Genomic DNA, 23,340 nt, shown 5'->3' on the forward strand with positions numbered 1-23,340 from the left:
ATCGCTGCATTGGCTCCCTGTCCGTTTCAGGATTGATTTTAAGGTTCTTTTACTGGTTTTTAAGTGTCTTAACGGTCTTGGGCCATCTTATTTATCTGATCTGCTTTTACTGTATCAACCCTCACGGACCCTGAGGTCCTCTGGTACCGGCCTTTTAACCATTCCCCGAACCGCGACCAAAACCCACGGTGAGGCTGCATTCAGCCATTATGGCCCCTCTTTATGGAACAGCCTGCCAGAGAACCTCAGGGCCGCAGAGAATGTTGATATTTTTAAAAGGAGGCTCAAGACACACCTTTTTAGTTTGGCTTTTATCTGATCTCATTTACCTAGTGTTTTTAGCTATGTATTGTGTGTACTTCTTTAGCTCTTTTATCATCTCTAAAACTTTAATCCATTTTAATGACTTTTTACTTTATGTTATTTATTATTCATCTTAAGTTTTATATATATTTCTCTAAAATTTTACACTTTTAGGCATTTTTTACTTTCTTCTAATCTTTTAGTTTTTAGCTCCAGTGTTTCCTCAGGGGGGTCGTTCACACTGGGAGGTGTGCCTGCTCCGCCCATGGGGGTGCCGTCATGGGGATCCCTCAGGCCTGGGTAGCTGGGGGGGGGCTCCACCTTCTGTGTGGGGTCTGCCCCGGTCTGTCCGGGTTGGGGGGGTCTCTGTGGGGATGCTTCTGGTGGTCGTGGTCGGTGATGCCTCTCGGTGTGGACGGCCACCCATAGGTAGTGTTTTCCTCACCTGGATCGTTAGTGCTAAGCCATGTCACCAGTCCACTTATTGTGTGTGTGTGTGTGTGGGTGTGGGCGTGTGAGTGTGTGCACAGGTATATGAGTGTGAGTGAGTGTGTGTGTACGCGTGGGGGGTGGGGTCGTATGGAATGTTTTAAATTGTGTTTTTTTATTGTTATTTTATTCTGCATGTAAAGCACCATGTGTTGCATTTTATATTGTATGATTTGGCGCTATACAAATAAATAAAGTTTAAGTTTAAGTTTAAGGAAGGAAGGAAGGAAGGAAGGAAGGGAAAAAAGAAGGAATGAAGGGAGGAAAGAAGGAAACAAAGAAGGAAGGAAACAAAGAAGGAAGGAAACAAAGAAGGAAGGAAACAAAGAAGGAAGGAAGGAAGAAGGAAGGAAGGAAGGAAGGAAGGGAGGAAAGAAGGAAGGAAGGAAGGAAGGAAGGAAGGAAGGAAGGAAGAAAGGAAGAAAGGAAGGAAGGAAGGAAGGAAGGAAGGAAGGAAGGAAGGAAGGAAGGAAGGAAGGAAGGAAGGAAGGAAGAAGGAAGGAGAGAGCAGGAGGAAAGAAGGAACAGGAGAATTAGGTAATTTTGGCCCAAAGACAGTACAAGGGTTAAAATGTCACCTCCTTCTTTTTATCATTGCGGTGTATATAAACTGTATATATATATATATATATATATATATATATATATACATATATATATATATATATATATACAACCATGTTGGTCGACTTGTGGCAGCAGTGTGTGACCGGGCTGGTGACCAGCATGAGGAGGTGGGGCCAGGCTGTTGTGGCTGTGTATGGTTCTTCCACATGCTACTGAGGCTCCTGTTTGTTAAATTAATGAATTGTTACATTCTCAATATGTGTTGTTTCTCCAAACTTCAATCATTTAATCCACAAAATGCCGAACAAGAGTCAAAGTTATTAGGCATTAGCAGAGACGATTTGACAAAAGGAGCAGGCCACATACAAAGCTCTACTGTTCATCTCACAAAGGCATGTTCCTTACAAATGTGGCACAATTTAAAAGGGAAATAAACAGGCTTTCCAATGGTTCCAAAGATTTATTGCTAAGAAGCAATGATAGAACAAAGAAATAATCTATGTGGGTGTCGAAGGCAGTTTGGAGGGACATCTAGTGGACGTAATTACACATTTTTTTAGTCTTAAAAAGTAACATTAGTGTAGATTTGTTGCATTCTGGCACACAAAGTCAACTGAAACTAAGATTCAGTCCAACATGAGACATTAATAGGCAGATATGGGGAAAAACCCACACTTTAAGTAGGAATAAGAGTCATATTTTTTAAGGCAGGGCACCCAACTGAAGTTCAAAGTGGAATCTCTTTGTCTGCCTGTCTCTGTATCCCTGCACGCCAGAGACCCTCCCCAAAATAACGTTGTGTGTTCGTGTGTGTGTTTGCAGCATGCCAGTTTGTGTGGCCTGTGGGTGCAGTCTTGAATACAAAAGGACATCTTCACAGGTTCAACGTCAGCACGTACTTGTGTTTGCGCAGGATTCTCATTTTTCTGGGAACTGCCAGCTGCAGGTAAAGTCTAATTAACAAGGTTTTTTGACTGTTTTGCAATGCAGTTTAACATTTATTTTCTGCTAACACGCCTACAATGAAACGCTTGTGTTGCATGCAACTGCCATTGGTTTCATTGTACGGACGCTTCTTTCTTCTTCTTTGAGAATGTTGGCTTTACTTTGATTATTCATTGACAGTCCTACCTTGTTTCATTAATTTTTAAACATATGAAGTTAATGCATTAAAAAAAACTGCTTTTATACTCATAATGTGCTAATATTGAGTAAATGGAATAGAGAAAATTTAAATGATGCATACTCACAGTGATGTAAATACCCGTAGATATTCAATAATCCCTAAAAAATATCATATTTATGTTTAAAATTGTACTAGATTGATATGAAGCCACTTGTATCTTATCATATAAAATAAACTCAATGTGTGGCATGTAACTTTGCCTCTCAATCAAGAAAGTATCAAAGAAAGTTGACTGAATTCATAACTTGGATCCATTTTCATACACACGGTCTCCTGCCTTCAACGACGTCCAACTATTTCCAGCTTACTTTGCTGAGCCATAGAGGTATTATTCCGCTGGACAGAACCAGCAATGTCTGCATTGTTTCTGCCCAGAGAGTCAAAAAGTTTGTGGACTTAGTCAACTTTTTCCAGTCTGGTGGCTTCTGATGTTTACTTTAGCTCTGAATGTGACTTTTGAGAGTGGGGCGCATCTCGAGGCCCCTTTACCACGGCAACAGTGGATGGCCAGCCTGACAGCTCTATGTTTGGTGAACGCGTTGGCAGAATACAGATGCAGCCGTCTGTTTCAACTTGAAAGAAAATGCCAAGTTAAGATCTACGTTAGGGTGACGTCTTCCCTCTCAGATTTTCCCCTCTGTGGTTTGATTGTTTGTGTTAAACTTGTTTTAACAACATTTACATGTTTCAGGTATGAGGGCCTGCTTGGTATTCACTTGCTTACTGGCAGCAACCTTTGCCCTTTCTGTGAGTAGCAAAATCATATTTCATTTCATTTCATTTCATTTCATTTTTATTTATTATGGTCATGGAAATATGCAAAGAAAAAAAGCAAGCAAGTAAAATGACAACACAATCAAAAACATATTCCAGAACCAGAAAGGAGCAGGAAGAAGAAAATCTTATTATACCTGCCCTTCCCTCAAAAGAAAACTGAACAATAATAACAGATGGTCTGCACAATTACTTAATTAATATCACAAGAAAAGAAAAACAAGAAAATAAATTGTCTGTCTCCATACGCATATATTATATATTTAGACTATTTCATACATACATTGCTATTTTTTTCTCTTTAAATTAATATTTAAACTGAAATATGTTTATACAGCACTTTAAATCATAATTTAATGAATTCCATAACTTAATTCCAACAATTGAAGTGCTCATCTGCTTTAAGGTTGTTCGGGCAAATAAATGTTTAAAATTAAATTTTCTGCGACTATCTTCGTTATTTAAACTGAAAGTAAACATGTATTGTAAGTTTTCTGGTAATAATTTACATTTAGCTGTGTACATGCTATCTCATATCATTTCTATGTTTCTTTTTCAGTTTGACAAGTATATTTAATAAAAAATGTTTAACAAAAAATAATTGGTTCTTTGTTTTAGCAAGACAAAAACTATTATCCATTAATGCCATTACATTTAGGTCAAAAGCAAACCTCATGGAAAACATCATGGATCGCACAAGACTTCACACACCACCAAAGAAAAGGTAAAGGACACCAAAGATTTTTATTTTATTTTCAAACGCTTATACACACAATTTGGCACCATGATGATCAGTACTCGAGTTGAGGGGGGATGAGGGGGGATGGCATCCCCCCTGAAATAAAAACGGTCCAAATCACGCCCCCTGTAAAACTGCCATCCCCCCTTTCCATCCCTTATGTCATTTCATCAATGAATGTGGTTTTACTGCTATTTCAACATTTAGAGTCATCACCAGAAAAATAACTTATTTGACAATTTTCACCTGTTTCAAGTAAATTTTCACTTGAAATAAGTAGGAAAATCTGCCAGTGGGACAAGATTTATCTTCTTATTACAAGCAAAATAATCTTGTTCCACTGGCAGATTTTTCTACTTATTTCAAGTGAAAATCTACTTGAAACAGGTGAAAACATTTTTGTTTTTTCCAGTGATGAGTCTTGTTTTCAGTGTAATGAGATTTTTTTTTTACTAAAATGAGACATTTTAACCATAAATAAGACAAATATTCTTGTTAAAATTTGAGTTTTTGCAGTGATCCATTTTACTTATCCTGTGAAGGACACAGTCATATTGATAAGTTCAGAAAACTGTTTTTTATTGTTGTGTTTTGATGTATTTGATGTAAGCCCAGTGGATATTTAAAGCTTACAGAAGGCTGCATTTAACTGCTGCTATGTCATTCCTGCAGTATTTCTGCAGGTGTTTTGGTCAGTGCTATTATTTGTAATATATTATATTATTTGTAATCAGCACAAATTATCTGTCCCCATATGATAAAATCCACCATCCCCCCTGATTTTTTTTTTACAACTCGAATACTGATGATGATAACATTTTGCATGATGTCACGTGATAATATGAAGACATCTCTTCTGTCCTTTTAAGGATGTTATCACTGAGGAGGCCAACGACCTGCAGGTTTTGCCCACTTTAGTCATGTCGGAGGCCGGCAGCAGCCAAGAGCAGGCAGATGAGGAACTGAGCTCTGAGGATAACACAAATGCCAAGAAGGAGGATGAAGTAGTGACAGGAAAGAGAGATAAAAGCACCGCAGTCCTCTTGAGCGAGGAACAACTGGTAGATCTGTTGAAGAAGGAGGCACAAGATGAGGAAGAAGCAGAGGAGAGAGAGTTGGATGAGAAAGAAAAAGCTGGCCAGGCCAGCTTGGAAACAGAGGAAGAGTTAAAAAATGAGGAAGAAGTGAGGGATGATGATGTGGAAGATAAGGTAGAGGAGGAGATTGAGAAGATTCCTTTTGAGGAAAAGCCCGATGTCACGATGGGTGACAAGGAAGAGACGGTAGCATTCCTGGAGGAAACAGAGAGCAGCACAGAATCAGAGCTACCGACCGATCTTGATTATGCTGCTGACAGTGGAATTATCCAACCTCTACAAATTGTATCAAGTGAGGTCAAACCCCACTCTGATGACACCATTTCAGGAAAGGATGATTCAGATTTTAAAAAGAAGGAAACCAGTGAGAACGAGCTGCACACTTCTGATGACTACCACCACCAAGGCATGCAAGCCACTGAGGCGAGATACAGCGAAGACGGGCCTGCTCAGCTGAAAACAAGATCTCAAGGAATGGGCATCAATAAGAAAGATTCTGAAACTCAAGAGGTAAAGAGCAACGGGGGGCTTGAGTCAGACTCCACTTCATCCAGAAAGAATGAAGAGGAGAGCAAGAATGACAGTGGAATCAACAGCAAGGGAAAGACAAGGAAGCAGAAGAAAAACCAAAGGCAAAGGAAGCACTCGCCACAGAGGGATGAAAGACATCCCGGGCAACAACAGAGGCAGGATTTACAAGAGTCTGAGGACAGTAGCATTGAAAATACAGCCCAAAAGGCTAAGAGGAGAAGAGCAGGAAAATGGGTAATGCATCTGAGTATTTAGATTCTTCTGAGTGGCTAATCTACTAATTCTGTATAAAGACTCCCCAGATTATTTTATTTTACTTATTGTTTCTTTTTTTTTTTTTTTTCAATATCTTTTTATTTCACAAAAGAAAGGCAATCACAAACATCCTAAATAACAGTAGGTCTTTACAATTTTCTTTTGTGCACACAAGCGAAGTCTCGCCTACAACCCACCCCTCCCACCACCACCCCAAAAAAACACAAAAACAGACACACGAAATAAATAGAAAATAAACTGTAAAAAAAAAAAAGAAAAAAAAAGAGTAACAGTAGGGGCATCAAAACTCAAATACCTACAGATACATAGGTTACATAAAGTAAATGACAACAATAAAACAGCAATCAGCGTATGATGAAGTTTACAATGAATGAAGCTCTAAGCTCTAAGCTCAAAATTCTTGAAAAAGATGGCCACGGTTATATTTTTCCAATGTTAGCTTTTCTAATGGTAGAAATGCTGTGATTTGGTCAATGAAAGTCTTAAAAGATGGAGGGGAATCGTTCTTCCAAAATAAAAGTATACATTTTTTTGCAAAGTAAGTTATCAAAATTAATATCCTGCATTTTTTGTTACGTAGTTGTAAATTATATGTGTCATTTAATAAATATAAACTGCTGCTTAAATCAAATGTTTTGTCCAGGATTAGTTGTGTTAGGGAGTGAATTGATTTCCAATAATTTTGTAAGCGGTCACCTTCCCAGAACATATGCATGAATGTCCCCTCCATCTTTTTACATCTTGGACACTTTGATGAAATATCCTTTGATATTTTATGCATTTTTATTGGAGTTAAGTAGAATTTGTGGATTAAAGTTAGCTTCCTTAATTTTATTGCTTGTAAATGGGAAATGTACTCTTTCACAGATATTTAGCCAGGCTTTTTGTTGTAAGGTTGTGCCTAATTCCTTCTCCCAAATATTTTTTAATAACTGAAAAGTGGATCGACCTTCCCCTGATAAGATGTTGTAAACTTCACTGAGCTTTCCTTTTATTGTGTCTGAAAGAAACTTATTGTTTCTGTTGATTTTACAGCCCACAACTTTACTGTTTTGGCCACTTTTACAGCACATGTTATGCTACAAGAGGCAGATGTTTGAAGGGAAGGAGCTCCAAAATAAAATTACAGTCCACTGCTAGTAAAGTTTATTTAGGCAGACGGACAAAGTTAGCAACATAAGGCACGATTTAGCAGCCTAAAAACCAGTATTTTCCTCAAGAAGCAAATGTAGATGAACAATAAACATCTTTACCTTTACACAATTTGAATTCAGGCAAAACTGGGCCAAGAAATCAAATAATACTAGTACCAGGAGTGATATAACATGAACAGATGATTAGTCAGCACATAACTTATTATGTGAAAAATAAAGGTACATTACACTACAGGTACATTACACTAATCAATATGAATGGCAATAAATGTGCATAACAAGAACATAAAAGGAACTCAAGCTCCTTAAATCAAAGGCCTCCATTTCCTAACATTAAAAGTGCAGAAAAAAAAAATAAGATCTATAAAGCTGTTTCACATGATGTCCAATACAAAAATGATCAACAATTTCTCCCAAAGATGGCAAATAATGAATGACAGAGGGATTAGAACTGAGCCCTGAGGGACAACATGATGCTACAGAGAGACTCAAAGAATCAACTGCACTCTGTCAGCATGAAGATAATTTAGCTCTGGTTTAACATAATATGATTTTACGGAAGAGTATTAGGGCCACTTAAAAAAAATAAAAAGAATTCTGAGAAAAAAGTCTGATTTTTTTCTCAGAATTCTGACTTTTTTCTCAGAATTCTGAGATTAAAGTCAGAATTCTGACTTTTTTCTCAGAATTCTGAGATTAAAGTCAGAATTCTGACTTTTTTCTCAGAATTCTGACTTTTTTCTCAGAATTATTATTATTTTTTTTTTAGTGGCCTAGAATTCTGACTTTTTTCTCAGAATTCTGAGATTAAAGTCAGAATTCTGACTTTTTTCTCAGAATTCTTTTTATTTTTTGGTATTAGTGGCCCTAATACTCTTCCGTATGATCTAAACTAAACATTTCAAGTTTAACCTTCAGCTGTGCTTGAAGCAGAACATGATTGCAGCATCACAACAAGCACGGGTTCAGCTGATTCACCGTTAAATCAGGTGGAAATCAAACGCATGCTACAATGTCAATATCAACCCTGCACAGTCAGTACAGTACAGTCATTTTACACATAAAACTGATTTCCCATCCACCAATCCACCTATTTAGTCCTGTCATTAAATATCTGAAAGGCAGCTAGTGTGATAATTTCATCTTAACTAATCATCTTATCTAATAAAGTGCTTAGCCTGGATTGTGCTTGAATCAGGATTATTGACATGAGTTTTTAAGAGCGTTTTCAGTTATACAGACTAACAATACATGAAAGCATATCCATGTTTCTTGTATGAGCTACTACAATCTGTGGCACGAGGCAATTTAATAAAGAGACCAAGAGTTCTTGGCAGAAAACAGCATAAATATAATGCTGTGATTATGGTTGGTTACTACTAGGGTTGCCACCCGTCCGTAAAATACGGAATTGTCCTTTATTTGAGAAAAAAATGTTGATTTGTACCGTATTTTCATTAACTTTTACACCATATTCTAGTTGAATTATTGAAATAAATGAACCTTTACACCATATTCTAGTTGAATTATTGAAATAAATTAACTTTTACACCATATTCTAGTTGAATTATTGAAATAAATTAACCTTTATACCATATTCTAGTTGAATTATTGAAATAAATTAACTTTTACACCATATTCTAGTTGAATTATTGAAATAAGTTAACTTTTACACCATATTCTAGTTGAATTATTGAAATAAATGAACTTTTACACCATATTCTAGTTGAACTATTGAAATAAATTAACTTTTACACCATATTCTAGTTGAATTATTGAAATAAGTTAACTTTTACACCATATTCTAGTTGAATTATTGAAATAAATTAACTTTTACACCATATTCTTCACCTGTAGGCTATATTATACATCTTGGCTGATGTGGACATACATAGGAGGCTATTTCAGTTGCTAGTATGGTTGTCTGTCTGTACAGTTATGCAAGTTCAATGCTATTAAAGCACTTTAAACTTCAAATCAAAGCATTTAGTTTTTTCATATAAAATAAACACATTTTTATTCAGTTTAGAAGTTTTGGGGATTTTTTTTTGGCTCCTGCGCTGCTGAAATCAGGGCGTCCCTTATTTCTATTTCTGAAAGGTGGCAACCCTAGTTACTATGCCCCCCTCAAAATACAGTAATGAATCCAAAATTGCAGTTGTCATGTAAATGAGTATTTTGTTTCTGTCTGTCCCATACCTCACATGTGTTCATGTTTCTCGTGTATTTTTCCAGGGTCCTTTAGTAGGTGTCAATCCAGTGCAGATAAGAGCTACAGTGGATCTGTATCCTGGTTCCTCTTTTAGTGGGAGCACCGATCTACCGGAAAATCCTGCTGGTTAGTGTTTATAACTGAGTATTTATTATTATTATTTATTATATGTATAACAAAAGAAAAATGCACCGATTACCCGACTGTAAAGCAGCTCACATGCTTAAATCCATACAGATAAAGTCTTAATTTAAAAGAAAACTTCAAAGCTGGGAAAATTAAAAATGGAAGGAGTAGTAAAAGTTATATACAACATCAAATTCCCACATTTCAGTCAAACAACTCTCGCTATCAAGTAGGGTTGCCACCCGTCCCGTAAAATACGGAATTGTCCTTTATTTGAGAAAAAAATGTTGCGTCCCGTATTGAACTAATACGGGACGCGATTTGTCCCGTATTTTCATTAACGCCCCATACACACGTCTGTCACGCACACATCAACACTAAATTTAACAATAATGAACAAAATAAAACAGAAAACATTAAGGCCAGCAAAATCTTTGATTGTGTAAATGAACTCTTACACCATATTCTAGTTGAATTATTGAAATAAATGAACTTTTACACCATGTTCTAGTTGAATTATTGAAATAAATTAACTTTTACACCATTTTCTAGTTGAGTTATTGAAATAAATTAACTTTTACACCATATTCTAGTTGAATTATTGAAATAAATTAACTTTTACACCATATTCTAGTTGAATTATTGAAATAAATGAACTTTTACACCATATTCTAGTTTAATTATTGAAATAAATGAACTTTTACACCATATTCTAGTTGAATTATTGAAATAAATTAACTTTTACACCATATTCTTCACCTGTAGCTATATTATACATCTTGGCTGATGTGGACATACACAGCATAGGAGGATATTTCAGTTACTAGTATGGTTGTCTGTCTATACAGTCATGCAAGTTCAATGCTATTAAAGCACTTTAAACTTTAAATCAAAGCGTTTTGTTTTTTTCATATAAAATAAACAGATTTTTATGCAGTTATTTCTATTTCTGAAAGGTGGCAACCCTACTATCAAGACTTTAAAGGATTTCTTGATAATAAAGAACACTAGGCTTGCTTATGCCTGAAATCTTTGATATGTTGCATTGGTGTTGGTTTCACTGACTGCGTTTACATGCACTCAATAACCCTTTTAAAACCCGAATATTAGCAATAACCCGAATTTTGACTGCATGTAAACGTAGTCATTGTTTGCAGACTCCTGGATTGTGGACTACTCTTTCATTCAGCTTGTTGACAGAATTAGTTTCTGATGCGGTTACTATTTTGTGTAAACAAAGAACAGTTCCTGTATGTTAGCAAATGTCTAAGAAAGGAAGTGCTAGATTATATAAATCAGAACAAAAATGTCTGTTATGTTAAAAACAACTACCGGTATGTTAAAAACACATCAATCAATCAATCAAATTTTGTTTGTATAGCAACTTTCATCCAGGTACATGAAATACAAAGCGCTTTGACATTTTGACTGAAAAATAAGCATAATAAAAACCGGGAGACCAATGCACACTGACATACAATATTACGACGGAGTATTAGGGCCAAACTAAGACAAAAAAAATAGGAAATTACGAGAATAAAGTCATAATATAATGAGAATAAAGTCGTAAAATTACGAGAATAAAGTCGTTATATTACGAGAATAAAGTCGTAAAATTACGAGAATAAAGTCGTAACATTACGAGAATAAAGTCGTAATGTTGCGAGAATAAAGTCGTAATGTTGTGAGAATAAAGTCGTAATAGAATAAAGTCGTAATATTATGAGAATAAAGTCGTAATATTACGAGAATAAAGTCGTAATGTTGCAAGAATAAAGTCGTAATGTTGTGAGAATAAAGTCGTAAAAGAATAAAGTCGTAATATTATGAGAATAAAGTCGTAATATTACGAGAATAAAGTTGTAACATTACGAGAATAAAGTCGTAATATTATGAGAATAAAGTCGTAATATTACGAGAATAAAGTCGTAAAATTACGAGAATAAAGTCGTAACATTACCAGAATAAAGTCGTAATGTTGCGAGAATAAAGTCGTAATATTATAAGAATAAAGTTGTAATATTATTAGAATATAATTTATGAGAACTCTAACAGGAAGAGCTTCTTCTCCCTGTGTTAAAATGAGGAATATTGAGCATCTTGTGAAGTTATATTTATATATTTATAATATATTACGACTTTATTCTCGTAATATTATGACTTTATTCTCGTAATTTTACGACTTTATTCTCGTAATATTATGACTTTATTCTCGTAATTTTACGACTTTATTCTCGTAATTTTACGACTTTATTCTCGTAATATTATGATTTTATTCTCGTAATATTATGACTTTATTCTCGTAATTTTACGACTTTATTCTCGTAATATTATGACTTTATTCTCGTAATTTTACGACTTTATTCTCATTACATTATGACTTTATTCTCGTAATTTCCTTTTTTTGTTTGGCCCTAATACTCCGTCGTACAATATAGTTAATTAAAATGAAAAAAAGTTCAAGGATTAAGGCTAAAAAATAATCAGTCCACAACAATAAAATATAATAATAAAAACATTACAAGAAATAGATAAATAAATAAAACAAATACCTCTAAAAAAAAATGTTAAACAGAATAAAACTATAAAATTTGATGCTACATAAAAGCCAGACCAAAGAGATGAGTTTTTAGTCTACGTTTAAAAATGTCCACACATGTCACTTTTAGTTTGACTGAATGAAATATACATATATTTTTAAGAGTTAAAATGTTCCATTGAGCAAGTTCTGTATAAAGCTATCTTATTGGTGTTTAATCTCAACGGACAGCGTGTCCGATGGGCTGGTGGAATGTCGTCCACAGTGCCCGGTCAGCAGTGATCACCACTAATGCACTATCCCAACAGTCTCACAGGGGAATCTGCTGACTGGATCATTTAGCTCCAACTTCTGCGTGAATAGGGCCCCCGCTGCTTCACAGTCACTACCAAAACACAGCTCTGAAGGTTTAAGGAGTGAATAAAGGAGATCAAGCAGAATTCAAACACTACACCCAGGGGCGAAAATCCCTTTTCATAGTTGGGGGGGACAATAAACAGTAACATTTTAAAGAATAAATCCAGGGGGGGACAAGGAATAAAAGTTTTAGCCTTCCTTTAATACAGCATTTTGACATTTTCAACTCTATCTCGCAAACAGGCAGAAGACCTTTCTTAGAGTAATACAAAACAATGGTATTAGGTGGAAGGTGGCAATAATACAGCACATCTGACATAATACACTGCAAAAACCCAAAATCTTAACAAGAATATTTGTCTTATTTCTAGTTAAAATGTCTCATTTTTAGTTAAAAAAAATCTCATTACACTTAAAACAAGACTCATCACTGGAAAAAACAATTTTCACCTGTTTCAAGTAGATTTTCACTTAAAATAAGTGGAAAAATCTGCCAGTGGAACAAGATTTTTTTGCTTATAAGATAAATCTTGTCGCACTTGCAGATTTTTCTAATTATTTCAAGTGAAAATTTACTTGAAACAGGTGAAAATTGTCAAATAACAAGTTATTTTTCTGATGATGACTCTTGTTTTAAGTGTAATGAGATTTTACTGTTTATTATTATTTTCGATTTCGGTTTCGGCCACAAATTTTCATTTTGGTGCATCACTACTAAATACTACTGCATTGTTCCAAAATTATTAATTCTGTCTCAAATTATTCTAGGGGGGGACAGCTTTGCTAATGGGGGGGACTTGTCCCCCCTGTCCCCCCCGGGATTTTCGCCCCTGACTACACCGGTTCTAGTGACAGACAGAGGGCTGTAAAGGATGATGTGGGCTCTTACTGGTTTCTATACTGAACAAAAATAACCTCAAACCATTTAGGAAAATTACTGTAGCCTTTTATGTTGAATGTTTTAATGCCGATGAGTCACAAGCCATATGTAATGTCGGTGTTTTTTTAATTTTAATTACTAGATCCATGTGATAATTTCCGTTGCAAGCGTGGAAAAACGTGCAAGCTTGATGCAGACGGTAAACCAGGTTGTGTGTGTCAAGAGCCGTCAGAATGTCCAACCAGCATAAATGAATATGACCATGTAAGTGTGTGCAGTTTGCTTACTACTCAAATGGAAAGCTTTTCTGTTTAACTTGAAGTTTTATTTCCATTTAGGTTTGTGGGACAGACAACAGAACATACGATACTTCATGCGAGCTCTTTGCCACCAAATGCAAGCTGGAGGGCACTAAGACGGGCCACAAGTTTCATTTGGACTACACAGGCCCATGCAAATGTAAGACTAAGTTATGGAGCATCTGTTATTTTTTTCTGAGCATGAACATTTAAACAGGCAAAAAAAAAAAAAAAAAAAACTTTGATGCGTCTTATTTTGCTGATCCCCAGTGATACCTCCATGTTTGGACACAGAGCTGATCCAGTTTCCTCTACGAATGAGGGATTGGCTGAAAAATGTGCTGCTGCAGCTCTATGAGCATGATTCTGTGTCCCCTGGCTACCTCACCCCGAAACAGCGTTTCAGAGTAAGACACTCAATTTAAATGATAATTGAAAATGTACCTGAAACAATCACCAATTGCTTAAAGTCATGCCTGAGTAAAGCTGATTTTCCCACTTCTGTTTTGGAATCTGAAGTTAAGGAAAGGATGGGTCCTTGAGATGTGACATCTAAACGATGAGGGTTAAAGAAGACAGAAATGTAAAATGAGCAAAAGTACAAATTACATACAATTCATAGTCAAGTTCAAGGTGAAATGTATCTATATTTACCGTATTTTCTGGACTATAAGCCGCTACTTTTTTCATAGGTTTTGAACCGTGCGGCTTATACAAAGGTGCAGCTATTCTGTGGATTTTTCTTCCACCGCTAGGGGGAGTGCTAACCGGAATTAGAATCAAAACTAAGACAAAATAAATGCAACGAAGAATACGCTACTTGTTCTTTAGCAGATAGAAGTAGAAGCAGATTTCAAACAGATAAATAGATAAATAAATACCAGTTATTTTCTCTTGGTTCTGTCCAGTTTTAATCAGAAAAGTTGCTGCTGTGTTAAAAGACACTGTTAGGAAAGATCTATTTAGGTACAAACATGTACATCATTTACAGTTCAAAATCCTTCTGTACATGTAGTAAATATATAATCTAACAACAGAAATATCTGCGGCTAAATATCTTTTTTTCTAAATAGAGCGGATGCGGCTTATATACAGGTGCGACTTATAGTCCAGAAAATACGGTATATAGCACATTTAAAAACAACCAAAGGTCTTTAAAGGCAAACTAACAAACACACAAACATTATAACTAATGCACATCAAAACATATGGAGAAAAACATAGCAAAGATAAAAGATATGCATTATGTCAATGTTCCACTTGAATTGAAGGTCAATAAATGAGTCTTGAGCAAAGATTTGACTGTAGCAACAGTTCCAGGCTATTCCAAAGACTGGGATAATAAGTAACTGAAAAAGCAAAGCCACTGTTCTGCCAATCCTTGCTACCTGCCAGGAAATACTACTTTGTGGTTCTGCGCATGCGCACGGTCGATTTTCAAAGTTTGATTGCCACGCCAATCATTTCTTGCACAATGTAAAATTGATAATATGGGATGTTGAGTATTTGATCCTTTAAAATACACTATCCATGACATGAATTGCATTACACTTTGTGAACATTATATGATAAAGAGAAAAAAACAAACAAACAAAATTCTATCCCTTTAGTTGATATTCATTCAGTCATTCGCCTTTATTTAGCCAGGCAGGTCATTAGGAACACATTTTTTTTTACAATGACGGCCTGACAAGCGACAATGACCACTTGGAGGGGAAAAGGAAGTGGGTATGGAGCCAAATCAAGGCCAAAAGTTTTGCTAATTTGAAAATAAAATTTGAACCTGAAATTCTTTTTTACAGTTTAAATTTTATTTTTTTCAGTATCAGATCTTTTTTTCAGTTTCAAATCTTTTTATTTCAGTTTCAAATCTTTTTTTCAGTTTCAAATCTTTTTTTTTCAGTTTCACGTCTTTTTTTTCAGTTTCACTTCTTTTTTTTCAGATTCAATTTTTTTTTTCACGCCAGATCGGGGCCAAAAGTCTGAACCTGAAAAAAAAATTTGAATCTGAAAAAAAAGAAGTGAAACTGAAAAAAAAAGACGTGAAACTGAAAAAAAAAGATTTGAAACTGAAAAAAAGATTTGAAACTGAAATAAAAAGATTTGAAACTGAAATAAAAAGATTTGAAACTGAAAAAAAGATCTGATACTGAAAAAAATAAAATTGAAACTGTAAAAAAGAATTTTCAGGTTCAAATTTTATTTTCAAATTAGCAAAACTTTTGGCCTTGATTTGGCTCCATAAGTGGGCTAGGGAGTAAAACACAGTATAATTGTAGCTCTACAAAGGTAGAAAACCATTAGGTAGCATTTTTTGGCAAAGCAGAAAAAAATGGCAGAACACCACCCGTGTTTTTTAAGTCTGGATCTGGGAACATCAAAGGTAATCTGGCAGGAAGATATCAGTTCTCTGAAAATACATAAGCTTGAACAAATATGGTGGTCCCAATCCGTTTAAAAGAGAGGATAATGGAATGGTCAACTGTAGCAAAAGCAGCAGTTAAATCTAAAAGCTTAAAAACAGCAGATTTTTCTGAATTACAAAAAAAACATAGAGGCTAACTCACTCCACTCTCCCCAACCCGGTCTGATAGCGAACATGAAAAGCCTTCAGATTACAAGAATTTTATTCACGATGGCCTGAAAATTGTGAATTTTATTTTCATTACACCAAACACACGTTCTGAAGGTAGATATTCGATTTAAGTCTGATTATAAGTCTGTATAGTAGCTGCGTACATGGAGCACATGTTGTGGTTGGTGCTGCCCTCTGTCAATCTGTACGAAATATGGAACATGTTCCCTGTTCACCACAAATAAGTTGTTCATACTGGCTCAATGCTAATGCTAAGAATGCTAATGTTGTTAAAGTCAACTCGTTGCTGCCACGGGGGAGAAAATCAATGTCTAGTTTCTAACTAAAAGTCTACACCTAATCAAGCAATGGAAGAAGTAAAGGATCAAAACCAACCAACCAATTTGTGGCCGTCTGTGTTCTCCAGGTGAAGAAAATATTTGAGAATGAGAGGCGCCTTCATGCCGGCGATCATTCTGTTGAACTGCTCGCCCTGGACTTCGAGAAGAACTATAACATGTACATCTATCCTGTTCACTGGCAGTTTGCTCAACTGGACCAACACCCTTCTGACAGGTAAACATTAATTATTTATATTTACAATAAAGCTGTAATACTATTCATAAAAGGTTTTTTCTGTTTTCTCTGGTGAAACCCACTCTATGGCCAATCAAGTGAAGGCAGGCACTTGACCATCTTCCTTTGATTACTGAACGCAGTCAAAATGGAGAACGGTATCTCCTTTGACTTGGTACCACTGGCATGAGAAATGGACAAATACATTTGCATTAAGCTCAACTTTTACTGTAGACTCACACAAGAGCGTTGAGACAACAATTGAGGGTCATAGGTTGTGATTAGGGTTGCCACCCGTCCCGTAAAATACGGAATTGTCCTTTATTTGAGAAAAAAATGTTGCGTCCCGTATTGAACTAATACGGGATGCGATTTGTCCCGTATTTTCATTAACTTTTACACCATATTCTAGTTGAATTATTGAAATAAATTAACCTTTACACCATATTCTAGTTGAATTATTGAAATAAATTAACCTTTACACCATATTCTAGTTGAATTATTGAAATAAGTTAACTTTTACACCATATTCTAGTTGAATTATTGAAAAAAATTAACTTTTACACCATATTCTAGTTGAATTATTGAAATAAATTAACTTTTACACCATATTCTAGTTGAATTATTGAAATAAATTAACTTTTACACCATATTCTAGTTGAATTATTGAAATAAATTAACTTTTACACCATATTCTTCACCTGTAGGCTATATTATACATCTTGGCTGATGTGGACATACGTAGCATAAGAGGATATTTCAGCTGCTAGTATGGTTGTCTGTCTGTACAGTCATGCAAGTTCAATGCTATTAAAGCACTTTAAACTTTAAATCAAAGCTTTTAGTTTTTTCATATAAAATAAACACATTTTTATTCAGTTTAGAAGTTTTGGGGCTTTTTTTTTTGTCTCCTGCGCTGCTGAAATCAGGGCGTCCCTTATTTCTATTTCTGAAAGGTGGCAACCCTAGTTGTGATGCCTTCGTCATACTAACAATAACATTTCTTCTGCTAGGTAGACAAGAAGGCCAGATGCTTTGAGACAGTCCTATGTATGATTTAATTGGGTACAACTGTGCTGTGACTGAGTACCCAATCGAACTGTAGTGACATTTGATGTTTTTGGAAAACCTGCAAATCAGTTTGGAAATGCCATTCAAAGTCAATGGACAGCAACGCTTTTAATGCTTACAACGTGTAGGTTTGAGCAAGGGGTTTGACTTACTTCCTGGACATGCAGCCATCCTGAGATACTTTGCATTGATGATCAAATTATTCTGTGTTTTTTTTTAGTTGTGACTGGTTCACACACCCCAATCTTAGTTATCAGCAGGGTTTTCAAGTCTCACGCATTGAGCGTGAGACACACGCATTTCAACAAATTCACACTCTCACACTCCACACATGGCATTTCTCACGCTGAGAAATTATTAACTTCATCGCACTGTAATTCCAACAGCCCATTTTACAAACATGTCAAAAGGCAGACTGTGTGCTAACTGCTCATATAACTCAGAGAAGCTGGCTTGAGTTACCAACCTATCGGTCAATTAGAAAATATAATTTCTCAGCCAATCAGAAAATAGACTTTCTTTGTTGCCGGGTGAGGTCTGAGTTTCAGCTTCAAGCATGCCTTCTATGAAACATTTAATAGAGCATGAATATTGTGAAGAGACAATGGTCACTACAGTGTTTCTTTTGTTATAGATCAGGGGTCGGCAACCCAACCTGTTGAAAGAGCCATATTGGACCAAAAACACAAAAAAAAAATATGTCTGGAGCCGCAAAAAATGAAAATCTTGTATAAGCCTTAGAATGAAGGGAACACATGCTGCATGAATCTATATTAGTTATAACTGGGGGAAGATTTTTTTTTTCATTATGCACTTCAAGAAAATGTCAAGAAAAAAGTCGAAATGTCAAGAAAAAAGTTGAAATGTCGAGATTAATGTTGAAGTACAATCTTGAGAAAAAAGTCGAAATGTTGAGAAAAAAGTCGAAATGTCAAGAAAAAAGTCGAAATGTCGAGAAAAAAGTCGACATGTCAAAAAAAGGTTGAAATGTTGAGATTAATGTTGAAGTACAATCTCGAGAAAAAAGTCGAAATGTCAAGAAAAAAGTTGAAATGTCGAGATTAATGTTGAAGTACAATCTTGAGAAAAAAGTCGAAATGTCGAGAAAAAAGTCGAAATGTCAAGAAAAAAGTCGAAATGTCGAGAAAAAAGTCGACATGTCAAAAAAAGGTTGAAATGTTGAGATTAATGTTGAAGTACAATCTCGAGAAAAAAGATGAAATGTTGAGAAAAAAGTTGAAATTTCGACAACAAAGTCGAAATGTTGAGAAAAAAGTCGAAATGTCAAGAAAAAAGTTGCAATGTTGAGATTAATGTTGAAGTACAATCTTGAGAAAAAAGTCGAAATGTCGAGAAAAAAGTCGAAATGTCGAGAAAAAAGTCGAAATGTCGAGAAAAAAGTCAAAATGTCGAGAAAAAAGTGGACATTTCAAAAAAAGGTTGAAATGTTGAGATTAATGTTGAAGTACAATCTCGAGAAAAAAGATGAAATGTTGAGAAAAAAGTCGAAATTTCGACAAAAGTCGAAATTTCGAGAAAAAAGTCAAAATTTCGAGATTAAAAAGGAAAGGAAAAAGGAAGAAAAAAAAAGAAAAAAGAAAAATAGAAAAAAAGGAAAAAAGAAAAAAAAAGAAAAAAGGAAAAAAAATGTCAAACATTTTTGAAAAATCTCCAGGGAGCCACTAGGGCGGCGCTAAAGAGCAGCGGGTTGCAGACCCCGGTTATAGAACAAATAAAACTGTGTATTTGATACAGTGGAATTTGTTCCTTCAAGCCGGGTTGATTGAACACTGGTAAGAACCCCCACCGAAATATTCCTATAATGCCCCCTCAAAAGAAAAAAAATAAATCTCATTCCAAGCACATATTTACGGAAGAGTATTAGGGCCACTTAAAAAAAATAAAAAAAGAATTCTGAGAAAAAAAGTCAGAATTCTGACTTTAATCTCAGAATTCTGAGAAAAAAGTCAGAAGTCAGAAAAAAGTCAGAATTCTGAGAAAAAAGTCAGAATTCTGACTTTAATCTCAGAATTCTGAGAAAAAAGTCAGAATTCTGAGAAAAAAGTCAGAATTCTGACTTTAATCTCAGAATTCTGAGATTAAAGTCAGAATTCTGAGATTAAAGTCAGAATTCTGACTTTTTTCTCAGAATTCTGAGAAAAAAGTCAGAATTCTGCGAAAAAAGTCAGAATTCTGACTTTAATCTCAGAATTCTGAGAAAAAAGTCAGAATTTTTTCTCAGAATTCTGAGATTAAAGTCAGAATTCTGAGATTAAAGTCAGAATTCTGACTTTTTTCTCAGAATTCTGACTTTTTTCTCAGAATTATTATTATTTTTTTTTTAGTGGCCTAGAATTCTGACTTTTTTCTCAGAATTCTGAGATTAAAGTCAGAATTCTGACTTTTTTCGCAGAATTCTTTTTATTTTTTTTAAGTGGCCCTAATACTCTTCCGTACATATTAAAACTTGATAGTCCTGGTTATTAGCCAATGAAATCTTTATGAGAGCCAATGCCATCCCAGTACACAAGGACATATATTAGTCAGTAATGAAGTACATTGTGCTCATTCTGTGTAGGATGTTGACCCACTCGGAGCTGGCCCCGCTGAGGGTTCCTCTGGTGCCGATGGAGCACTGCACCTCTCGCTTCTTCCAGGAGTGTGATGCTGACAAAGACAAACAAGTGTCCTTTAAAGAGTGGACCTCCTGTTTTGGGATCAGAAATGGTGAGAGAAGTATCAATTCTTTATTTAATTTAATAACTGGTGTCTGATGAATGTAAAAAAAGTGAGTTGTCTTATTTATGAGAAACCTTACAGGCGTGTGGAGAAATAGATGTATGGTAAAGTATAGCACGCTCACCAGAGTTGGGTAGAGTAGCCAAAAATTGTACTCAAGTAAAAGTACTGTTACTTCAGAATAATATGACTCAAATAGAAGTAAAAAGTAGTCATCCAAATAATTACTTGAGTAAAAGTAAAAAAGTACTTGGTGAAAAAACTACTCAAGTACTGAGTAACTGTTGAGTAACGTCTGATTTTTTTTTTTTTTAACACAACCATTCAAACAGACAAAAGTTCAAAATAATCATCTTCAGGCAAATTAAATCAATTAAATCAATAAAATTAATAAAAAATAGCTTAAATTAAAATAATCTTAAAGTAAATTCAAGTACTTTAATAAATGATAAAATAATAACAGAATAAAAAAATAAATTGAGCACAAGTAGCACAAAATTTCAAGCCTTTGTACTTTTCTTTTTTTAACAAGGCAGAACTAGAACAAGCCCATGAACTCCTATAAATATAATGTGTGTGTTTGAGTCTGTGTAAATGTGACAAAACATGCAAAAACAAACATTTTTCCCAAAGAATCACTCAGTGATATCATGAGATTGACGCGTACGTGGATAAAAGGGATAAAAGAAAAGTAACAGCTCAACGTAGCCTAATGTAGCGGAGTAAGAGGAACAGTTTCTTCTTCACAAATCTACTCAAGTAAAAGTAAAAAGTATAGTGATTCAAAACTACTCCTAAAAGTACAAAATTTCCCAAAACTTACTCAAGTAAATGTAACGGAGTAAATGTAACTCGTTACTACCCAGCTCTGACGCTCACACAAAATGAGGTCCTAAAACTGCAATAAATCCTGTTTTTCCTTTTTATTCGCGATATACTCAATTTTTCTCTGAAAATACCTGTTTTTCCCCTCCACAGATGATATGGATCCCAACCTTCTTTTCTGAGATGGATCTTGCATGTCATCTCCCACGCAAGCTCCAGGAAGCTGCTCTCTGAACCATCTGGCTCTTGATATTTTATCGAAATATTAAAAAATGGAAAGAAACAACAAAAAACAGAGGCACAGATCAAAAATACAAATTTTACCTCCTGCTATCAGACACACTGTTGGTTATCGTAGCTGATATCTTGAATTAGATGAAGCTTCAGAATTTCACTTTGTCATCTGCTATTTCTGTTATACTGGTAAATGTATTCATTACAAAACAGAAGTGTTATCTTTAGCCAGTTTATTCCAGAATCTGTTTTCTAATGCATTCCAGACTGAGGGAAAGTTTACTTTGACCTTTACGTTGAAACAGCGTTGCAGAGTATGCGATGTCAGGTTTAAACAGCCTTTAATGTGTATGTTTGTGTGATTTAGTGCAGAATTACTCTATAAATGATGAAGGATTAGTTTAAGTTCAAACCTTTGTGTTATACTGTTATTATAAATCAGTAATTGTACTGCTTAATATGGTAGTAAATGCTAAAAATGTCTTCTGATATCGTGCTTTATCATATCTCTGATTAAAGTTTAGTGGAAAGCAAAGCACTTGACACCATCATTATAAATGATATTTTTGTGGACTCTGTCATTAATGACTTGTTTTTCTTTAATGTTCTGGATTAAAGTCATAATATTCCACTGGTGAGTCTCAGCGTGCCGTGACAGCCCATGAGAATCACGGGTTAATCCTTTTATGATATGTTTGGTTTATTGTCCTCATAGCATGGATTAGGGCTGGGCGATATGGACCAAAAGTCATATCTCGATATTTTCTAGCTAAATGGCGATACTCGATATATATCTCGATATTTTTTCTGTGCCTTAATTGGGGTTTCCCCCAAAGCCTTATAGCATAGCATCTCTGTTAGCTTCATTTTTTTCTGAGGCAAACCCTTAAAAAAACAGTCAGTTTTAATACAAAGCCTCGTGCCAAATGTCACACAGGTACCTTTGTTAACAGAGGTCTGCACAATATCAAAATGTAGAAAACAAATGAAATAAAAATAAACTGCCTGCATATATAGAATAAAAATGCTTCTTGAATAAAATAAAACAAATATCCCTTTCCTGCATAACAATTAAATTAAAATACACTGTGCAATTAATACAATGTAGACAGTAACAGGCAGACTTTTCCACTGAGGTTGACAGTTGTGCAAATAACCAAACATTTGTGCAAATCTCAAATAAAACATCCAAGTAAATTTGTCACAAAATAAGCTATATCAAAATCATAAAAAAAAAAAAATGTAAATTTTTTTTTTTTTTTTTTTTTTTTTAAATCGATATAAACGATATTGTCTGGTACCATATCGTGTTTGAATGGATATTTGACCTCAACAGTGGGCTTGAAAATGCAAGTCATTGCTACGTGTTTTCGGTTTACCACTTAATCTTAAATAATAGCCACCTGCAGTTTAGTCATAAGGATCACAGTGACTGGCTGTTTTGAGATAAACCGCTTGACTCTGATTGGGCCTTTTCTGGTTCATCGCTGAATCAGAGCCTCTCTATATAAGCGAAGGACAGAAGCAGCGGTTCACCTGTCGACCGTCTGCCGTCACCGTGTTCAAACATGTACTGCACACTGTGGGTTATCTTTCAGATTCTGGCCGTTGTGGTGGAGGGTGGTGTCTCTTCAGGGAGTAATGAGGCCCTTGCTAATAACAACGGAGGAGCGGTAGCGGCTGCTGGTAATGGTGCCAATGCCGTCGCTCAAAATGGCATTCCACTGATCGGCGAACCCGTTCTGGCTCGCTTAGTCCAACTCGGCGGTGCGTTTTTTATCCAGCCAGCAA

General features: G+C 35.2%; 1 protein-coding gene across 1 annotated transcript; it reads left to right on the forward strand.

The window, feature by feature from the left end:
- Nucleotides 1–2,164: 2,164 nt before the first annotated feature.
- sparcl1 (SPARC-like 1) lies at nt 2,165–22,107 on the forward strand. The gene is made up of 11 exons (XM_061739438.1): nt 2,165–2,305; nt 3,237–3,292; nt 3,978–4,043; nt 4,928–5,920; nt 9,352–9,454; nt 13,373–13,494; nt 13,569–13,689; nt 13,800–13,936; nt 16,532–16,680; nt 20,330–20,478; nt 21,469–22,107. Exons 2-11 carry the CDS (start codon nt 3,239–3,241, stop codon nt 21,495–21,497), a joined length of 1,923 nt encoding a protein of 640 aa, XP_061595422.1. The 5' UTR covers nt 2,165–2,305; nt 3,237–3,238; the 3' UTR covers nt 21,498–22,107.
- Nucleotides 22,108–23,340: the final 1,233 nt, after the last annotated feature.

Source organism: Cololabis saira, chromosome 1, assembly GCF_033807715.1.
Source record: "Cololabis saira isolate AMF1-May2022 chromosome 1, fColSai1.1, whole genome shotgun sequence".
Lineage (NCBI taxonomy): Eukaryota > Metazoa > Chordata > Actinopteri > Beloniformes > Belonidae > Cololabis > Cololabis saira.

What these genes read in the sequence shown, in the direction of transcription:
- sparcl1 (XM_061739438.1), top strand. Translation starts at nt 3,239, where the DNA reads ATGAGGGCCTGCTTGGTATTCACTTGCTTACTGGCAGCAACCTTTGCC. An exon ending in GCATAAATGAATATGACCAT is followed by an intron (nt 13,495 to 13,568) that starts GTAAGTGTGTGC and finishes ATTTCCATTTAG; the next exon opens with GTTTGTGGGACAGACAACAG. An exon ending in GACCAACACCCTTCTGACAG is followed by an intron (nt 16,681 to 20,329) that starts GTAAACATTAAT and finishes CATTCTGTGTAG; the next exon opens with GATGTTGACCCACTCGGAGC.